The 8,685-nt window shown below is 51.3% G+C and overlaps 1 protein-coding gene across 1 annotated transcript; it reads left to right on the top strand.

The window, feature by feature from the left end:
- Positions 1-6,643: 6,643 nt before the first annotated feature.
- On the top strand, positions 6,644-8,113 carry LOC311166036 (olfactory receptor 14A16-like; the record flags this gene model as incomplete). The annotated part of the gene is made up of 1 exon (XM_084227521.1): positions 6,644-8,113. The coding sequence occupies exon 1, from the start codon at positions 7,181-7,183 to the stop codon at positions 8,111-8,113; it is 933 nt and encodes a 310-aa protein (XP_084083647.1). The 5' UTR covers positions 6,644-7,180.
- Between the last annotated feature and the right edge of the window lie 572 nt (positions 8,114-8,685).

An 8,685-nucleotide genomic window follows, 5' to 3' on the forward strand; every position in this document is an offset into this window, starting at 1 on the left:
AGGACAAATGCCATAAACCTGTGTGACACTCCAGATCCTCATGGAACCAAGGGGACAGCGTGACACTGTGTGGCCTCATGGGAGCAAGAGGCCATTGTGAGCTTGCAGGGCTGTACACCTGAGAACACTGAAATGCTGGGGGCAACCAAAGGCCCCTTTCAAGTGTTTGGTGCACAGGAGAAACAACAACCAGATATTCTCAACATGGCAAAGACTACTCTTGGAGGGCAGGGACCCACAAGGATTATCAAGTCCAGCTCTTAAATGAATGGCCCACACAGGGATTGAACCCACAACCTTGGGGAAACCAGAACCATGCTCTAACCTACTGAGCTAAGAGGTCAAAATAACACAAAATTTTTCTGGCAAAATACAGACAACCAAGGAATTCTGGCAATGGGGTTTAACGTAACATCCACTTCAACATAAAACTCATGTTATAGAATTAACTTTATTACCTTAGTCTACTTAACCTAAAAACTCTCAACCCTTAAGACATGAAGTTACCCAAAAACATTCCAGGTAATAAGGATTAGAAGGAAAGGAAAAAGAGAACAACAGAAAGGCAGATGATCTATAGAAAGATACTCACATAGGTGCCATCTGCCCAGGTTCCACGGTCACCAGCAGAAGAACCCCATAAGAAGGCAGGATCCAGACCCTAGGCTAGCCTCGTGCTCCAGCTTTTAACCCCCTGGGCCTTCATGGACCCGCCCCTGGGGTGGGACTTCCAGTTGCTTGCCCAATCAGAGTCAGGGTTGCTAGTGTGTAATTGATTGACAGTTGGACCAATCAGAGCTGGATTAACTGCCGCCCCTGCTGTGTGATTGACAGCTTTGCCAGGGCAGGGCTGGGGGCGGGGCTCTGTCCCACCACAAACCAAGGCCTGACCCGGCCCCGGCCCCACACGGGCATTCCGAGCATCCCAAGGTGTCTCGGGACATCAATCTCCTCCAGCCTCTGACAGCGCAAACGGTGACACTACGGAAACTCATGGAGCCATGGGTCAGTTGTGACAATGCGGGTCCAAGGACACCATGGTGACACTACAGAACCTCATGGAACCAAAGGGCCATGGTGACACTGGGGTGCCTCATGGAATCAAGGAGACCATTGTGAAACTCAGGGGCCCCAAGGAACCAAGGGTCCATGGTGACCTTGTGGGGCCCAGAGTGTCACAGAGGAGCCATTGTGACACATCGAGGGCACATGGAGCCGAGGGGCCATGGTGACACATCAGGGCTTTGTGGAACCACAAAGCCATTGTGACATTGCAAGGCCTCATGGAAGCACAGAGCCATTGTGACACTGAAGAAGCAAGGGGAGCATTGTGGCACTCCAGTTACTCATGGAAAGAAGGAGACCATTGTGACACTGTGGGGTCCCACAAAACCAAGGGAACATGGAACAGGTCTGGCTGGCTGGGCCACCTGGGACACCTGACAGGTCCGGCTGACCTTGGCATGTCGAGGGGTGCTTCTCATCTGCCCCTGAAGCACTGGGGCTCTGGACTTTCCTTCCTATGGGAGAGAACTGTCCTCCTCCAAGGCCCCATGGCCAAAATCAGGATTCCTCCTCCAAATTTCCTTATATGCAAAGACTGTTTCCAGATGAAATCTGCCAGGAAAGACAGATCTGGCTGCCTTGGCCACCCAGGGGCCACCTCTCATCTGCCTATGAAACACTGGGACCTTGTGCTTCTCTTTCTTATGGGGAAAAAATATCCATCTAGACCAGGTGCCCATGGCCATGGTTGGGCATCTGCCTCCAGCATTCCCTATATCCAAGGATAGCTTCCAGACAAAAGCTGCCAGGACTGAAAAATCTGGCTGGCCTTGGCTTCCTGAAGGCTGGCACTCATCTGCCTCTGAAACCCTGGGGCTCTGTGTTTTCCTTCCTAATGAAAAGAACTCCTCTTCCTGTCCAGGCAGCCACAGCCAAAACAGATTCGACATCCAAAATGTCCTATGATCAAGGATAGCCCCTAGATGAAAGGTGCCAGGAGAGACAGGTCTAACTAATCTTGGAATGTCAAGAGCTGCCTCTCACTAGCACCTGGAGCAATGAGGCTCCATGCTTTCCTTGCCATGGAAAGAAACTCTCCTTCTTTTCAGATGCCCATTGCCAAACTTGGTACTGTCCCTAAACTTTCCTATATGCAAGGGTACCTCTCAGAACAAAACCTGCCAGATCTAGCTGGCCTTGGCCTCTGATGGGCACCTCTCATGTGCCCCTGAAAAAGAGGGGCTCTGTTTCCTTCCCTCCTATGGAAAAGACCCACCTTTCATGTCCATTGGCCATTGCCAAAATGAGAATTTGGCTTCCCAGATTCCATATATCCAAGGAATGCTCCCAGACAAAAGAAGCCAAGAACGACACAGACAGGTCAGGCTGGCCCTGTCCTCTGGTGATTTTCTTAGACTCTGAGCTGAATGTTTTCAATTGAAAGCACCTTGTGGAGGGCCCCGAGATCTCCCAAGGAGGGGATTTGAGGGCTTGGGCACATGACCACTACAGAGGGACAAAGGAGCTCTATGCTCTGTGCTGTTCTGGTAGTTTTGCATTATGGAAGTGATGTCCTAAGAGAAGCTGCTAGCAGTTTCCTCTGTGTCTGACAAAAAACCCAATCAGAAATTAGCTTTGAGAACTGACAATCTGTTAAACCATGAAGGAAACTGTACACACCTCTGTGAAGACGCATGTTAAAGATGAGAAAGGGTGGGAGGGTCTCTTTCCCTTCTGGCTGGCACAGAGGTAAGAGGGCTGACCTGGACCCCATCTCAGCTAGGGTGGGCCGGGCGGCTCCTGCCGTGGGGCCAGGCCCCTTCCCAGAGACCCTGCCAGGTCCCATCGGCTGCTGGGCAGGGCAGGGGAGGCCATGGGGCCAAGGACGGGCTGTGCCATGGCTGCAGTTGCCAACATCTGGGCACTGCTGAGCCCTGCCCCGCTGCCAGCCCGGACCGAGCCAGGATCTGCCGGGCCCCAGGAGCATCCCTGGGCTGGGCCGGCTCGGCCAAGTTTCTGCCACCGTTGCGGTTGGCCCACAGCCCTCGGACAGGGGGAGGAAAAGCCATCGGCCCCCACCCATGCTGCTGCTGTGTTCTGGCCTGGCTGCTGAGATCCTGGCTCTCCCCCAGCGTGGCCCATCCTGACACAGCCCCAGCGCAGCCGCTGCAGAAACCTCCATCCTAAAACAGCTCCGGCCGCAAGGACCGAGCCCAGCTGGGGTCACGGAATCACCTGCAGGACCCAGGTAAGATATGAACTCTTTCAGTGCTTCCATCCTCCCTCGAGTGAGAGGAAAGGACAAAGTGCAGGCACATAGAGGAGCAACATGAAGACACCGAGGTCAGTGAAAAGGAAGTTGAGTCCCAGATGGGAGGGATGAGGAGATGCCTTGATCCTGGGGCTGAAATCCTCTTGTAAAGCTATGGAGAATGATGGAATTGATTTATCAGACTCTCTTTTTCCCTATAACACACTGAAAAGTATGGGGAGATGACTTGTTCAGCAAAGGCTTCCATAGCAAAGTAAGCAAATATTGAAGTAGCTGTGATCCCATGAGAAGTTTGAACAGACAAAGAGAGCAGATTGATGAGACCCTGTGCCCTCAGCGAGAAAAGAAGAAGATCTCTCTTCCAGGAGATGAAGACGATTTCAGAAATAGATGAAGAGAACCTTTGCTCTTAAAAAGCTCATCTTTTATACCCCATAAGCTGGCATGGCCCAAAAACCCAGCTGTGGGAAATGCTGTGAAAAAATGGGAGGAACTTCATTATTGCAGATTTTCATGGTGGCTGCTACGTGTGGGAATTGAGAGCTATGAGAGAACTGTTTACTTCTGGAGAAGTCTCCATAGAATGAAAGAGAGACTCCTCTCCCTAAGTGAACTGAAGATAGGCTATTCTAGAGGTGGTAAACTGACTAAAAATTTTAGGGTTTGTCTCTTTACATTGCCAGTAAGAAAGAAAAGGTTGTAGAGAGAGGAGAAGTGTTCTGAAAGTTTTATTCTGATTCTTATTGCTCTTTGTTTTAGTTAATATTAATAAACTTTTCTTTATACTCTTTTAAGGTTTTGAGCCTACATTGCCTTTCCCCTAATCCTCTTTCACAGCAGGAAAAGACTGAGGATATTCTAGTGAATGTACTGGTAATTAGCCAACACGGAACCCACCACACTAATTGATGCATTGGCTGAAAAATCTCAAACTGGCAAACCAAAACCACTACAGAAAACTTCCTGATGAACTGCATAGGAGCAGGGGGAAATCAAGGCAGAGCCATGGTTTGTCAGGACTTGCCTGATCCCAATGAGCCCTGTGGTGCATTTGGAGCTGAGCCCTGGAACCTCAGGGCCTGGGAGGAGATTGCATAAACCTTTCGAGACGTCAAAGTCAGAAGAAAACCCCAAAGTGTCTCAAAGCATGAATGGGTTCTACTGAGGTCCATGCCCAACACAGGCTCCTCGTGGACTCCTTGGAGGAGAGAATTGGTGGCCAGGATGGCACAAAAACCTCTGAGAAACTCAGTGTGGAAAGGAAAATCCAAAGTACCTTAAAAACCTTGAGTATCTCAAAGTATTAATGAGCCCCACTGAGTGTCAGTACAAAGCTCTCAAGGGACTCATTAAAGCAGATAATTGGGGCCATGATTGCACAAACCTCTCCCAGAGTCTGGATCAAAAGGGAAACACCAAGTACCTTAAAATAAGTGGAGCACCCTGAAGCATTAATGGGTCCCAATGAGTGTTGCTACTGAGAAAGCCTCTCCAGGGACTAATTACAAGAGATAATTGGGAGCCATGATTGCACAAACCTCTCAGAGACTCCAAGGCAAAAGCCAAACCCAAAGTCTTTTGAAAATCCTGCAGTGCCTGAGAGCATTAAGGATCCCCCAGGGCCATTCCTGAGCAAGGTTCCCCAGGGACTCCTTCCAGCAGATCCTTGAGGCCACTGGGATGTGGGCTAGGGGGGGATGCTGAGGGCAGGACAAGGGGCTGACAGTGCCCAGCCTGGCTGGGGCTGTGCCAGGAGGCCCCAGTGCCTCAGGACAAGGTGTCTCCTCACAGCCCTTGGTGGCACAGAGCCTGCTGTGGCCCAGGGCACCAAGACTTGGCTTCTCTTTGTCACCAGCTGTCATCACTGCCTCCAGTTCTCTGCTCTGCCTGGGGCCTGGGGACACTTTCTCAGTCGTATTCCTCAGTGGGACCCATTAAAAGTCCAAGAAACTTTGGAGTGTGATTCTGACTTGCAGTTCTGGAGAGGTTTCTTCAGCTCCCTCTCAGGGACTGATGTTCAGGGCCTGAGCACAAAGCCCCAGAGGCTCATTAAAATCCTTGTGCTGGGTCTCTGCTGCTGAGCTAGGCTGGGCTACTGGCCCAGAGGCAGCTGCTGGTAACCAAGAAGAGCTTCAAAAGCACATTTCTCTTGATGAGCAGCTTTTCTCCCAGCCCAGCTGGGCTGGGGCACTTCCTGCAGCCACCCCGGGCACAGCACAGAGGCACAGAGATCTTCAATCAGTCAGGGCTGGGAATCTGCTGAGAATTGCCTGGGGCAGAATCACTGCCAGCCCTTGGCACAGGAACCTCTGGCTGCAGGACAATGAAGCTGCAGCTCCTGGAGCCATCTCCTAAAGCTGCAACATTCCAATGCCTACAGACTCTGTGAGTACAACTCTGGGTATTTCTGGTGCAGGGAAGGTGAAATGCTCACTAAGCTCTGACATGCTAAGGGGTTCTGATCAGTCATAGAATATTTCCAAGACAAGGATTTTGACTTGATGATGAGGAACTTTCCCAAGACAAGGTATTCATATTGCTACTACTGGAGAATAGCAGGAAGGAGAGATAAATATTAAAGGTTGAAAATAATTTATAAATTATGAATTTGGAGAAGTGTCTGGGACATCTGAACTGTTACTTTCAGTGATCAATAGGTTCACAAGAGATTGCTAATGTGCTTTCAGCTACTCTGCCCATGGACAGCACCAGCATCACCTTTGCTAGAGCCATCAGGCTCAGTCTGAGCTGTCCTTTCTCCAAGCTGCCCCCAGCCAGTGCCCTGCAAACAGGCAGGGTTCTGTAGGGCCAAGGAGAGTCCACAGAGATTTGAGGTCTGTGAGTGGCAGGTAGAGCTCAGGCACAGGGGAACACCTGCAGGAGGAAAATCTCCAGGAAGCAGAGAGAAGATCAGACAATGAGAGAAAACAAAACCCAGAAATGCTGTGTCAGGGAGAGTTTAGAGATTTCCACAGGATCCCCTCCAGTGCAGCCCCTCCCTCTGAACAAGCCCCCTTCCTCCTGTCCCCTCAGCCAAGCCTCTGCCCTCAGGGCTGGGGCTCCAAGTTGTGCAGCCCCTCCTGTGCAGGCAGAGCTGCAGCAGAGCCGTGGGGCACCTCTGCAGTCCTGGACCCAGTTCCCTCTGCAGAGCACAGGGCTGGGAGCAGCTGCCCGGCCCTGGGGGCTCTGGAAGGGGGCACAGCTGGCTCAGGGTGACGCCGTCCCCAGTGCCTGGCTCTGGGCAATGCTGTCAGTGCAGCCAGGGAAGGAGCTGCATCTCCCTTCATCCAATGCCATCATAAGGACACTTAGAAGTCTCCCTGAGTTTTCATTTCAAGCTGGGATCTTCAGTCCAGGGTGCAAACCTGTCCTAGAGCATCTCTGAGTTATAAGATTGATGGGGAAAGGCAGAGGTGTTGTGTCACTGAAAATGCTGCTGGGTTGGTGAAATGAGCAAAGTGAGTCCTTGGCTACAAATGTGGAGCTGGGGTGTGGTGGATCCATCTGCTCTCAGCAGTATCCGGTAATCTTTAAGGAAAATTTGGGAGTGTGAACATCCTCCATTTGATAAAACTTTAAGCCCAGAGAAACTGCAAACAGAATGAAGTGACAGATCATCTACCCTCACTCTCCACTCATCACCTTGCCTCAGGGAACTCACTCTGTTGTACCAGAGGGCAGCAGATCTGCTGAGGGCTTCTGATATCCAAGAATACCAGGACAGATATGGGGAGCTCAAAAAAAAAAAAAAAAAAATTCAGAACTCTTAAGCACAGAGTTGTGTGCATGTGTGTTACAGAGAAGGGAGTATGGGAAATGGATTTCATTTTGGTGACAGGTATCTCCTCTAACTCTACACTGTCCTTTTCTCAGTGAACAGATCTTCATGTGCAGCCCCAGCAAATGTCCAACAGCAGCTCCATCAGCCACTTCCTCCTGCTGGCACTGGCAGACACAAGGCAGCTGCAGCTCCTGCACTTCTGCCTCCTGCTGACCATCTCCCTGGCTGCCCTCCTGGGCAATGGCCTCATCATCAGCGCCGTAGCCTGCGGCCACCACCTTGACACACCCATGTTTTTCTTCCTGCTCAACCTGGCCCTCACTGACCTGGGCTCCATCTGCACCACTGTCCCCAAAGCCATGCACAATTCCCTCTGGGACACCAGGAACATCTCCTACAAAGGATGTGCTGCCCAAGTATTTTTTGTTATGTTCTTCTTTGGAGCAGAGTTTTCCCTCCTGACCATCATGTGCTATGACCGTTACATGTCCATCTGCAAACCCCTGCACTACGGGACCCTCCTGGGCAGCACAGCTTGTGCCCACATGGCAGCAGCTGCATGGGCCAGTGCCTTTCTCAATGCTCTCATGCACACAGTCAATACATTTACCCTGCCCCTGTGCCAGGGCAATGTCGTGGGCCAGTTCTTCTGTGAAATCCCACAGATCCTCAAGCTCTCCTGCTCCAAACACTACCTCAGGGAACTTGGGCTTCTTACAGTTAGTGTCTGTTTGGTATTTGGTTGTTTTGTGTTCATTATTTTCTCCTATGGGCAGATCTTCAGGGCTGTGCTGAGAATCCCCTCTGAGCAGGGACGGCACAAAGCCTTTTCCACCTGCCTCCCTCACCTGGCCGTGGTGTCCCTGTTCCTCAGCACTGCCACATTTGCCTACCTGAAGTCCCCCTCCATGTCCTCCCCATCCCTGGATCTGGCCCTGTCAGTTCTGTACTCGGTGGTGACTCCAGCCCTGAACCCCCTCATCTACAGCCTGAGGAACCAGGAGCTCAAGGCTGCAGTGTGGACACTGATGACTGGATGCTTTCAAAAACATTAAAGTGTTGGCCGATTTCTGCAAACCACTCATAATAAAAATATTCTTTGATACTTCTTGTACATCTCATTTTGGAAGTTTTGTTAATTTGTTTTACTTTAATAATAAAGTCCACCAAAAAAAGTCATTCTTTGTGACATTTCTCATTTCGTTTCACTCCACCTTCTCTATGGCCACAGACTGTGTCAATGAGGATCTGCACTCTGGGTGGCTTTAAAGGAACTAAAGGATCTCCCAGCAAAGTTTTCTGCAGAGATGCCCTTTTGTTGCCTTCTCTGGAGCTGCAGCAGCAATGTCTGTGAGCAGAGCTGGGGGCAGATCAGTGCTGGCAGTCCTGGCAGCTGTGCCCAGCAGCATCAACACTTGGTGTGGCCAGTGCTGCTGCCCTGGCCCTGACCCACTGCCCTGGTGGCCCTGGTATTGCTGTCGGGCCTGAGTGCTCTCAGGGCCGGGCACAGTCCTGGGGTGGCAGTGCCGGGGCTGCAGCAGGGACAGAGGCCATGGGTGCTGCTGGGGCAGTGCTGATGCCTAAGGCCAGGCCCTGGGGGCTCCAGGCTCCTTGCCCAGGCTCTCTC

The sequence above is a fragment of the Fringilla coelebs genome (assembly GCF_963513975.1).
Source record: "Fringilla coelebs genome assembly, contig: SCAFFOLD_32, whole genome shotgun sequence".
NCBI classification, from domain to species: domain Eukaryota; kingdom Metazoa; phylum Chordata; class Aves; order Passeriformes; family Fringillidae; genus Fringilla; species Fringilla coelebs.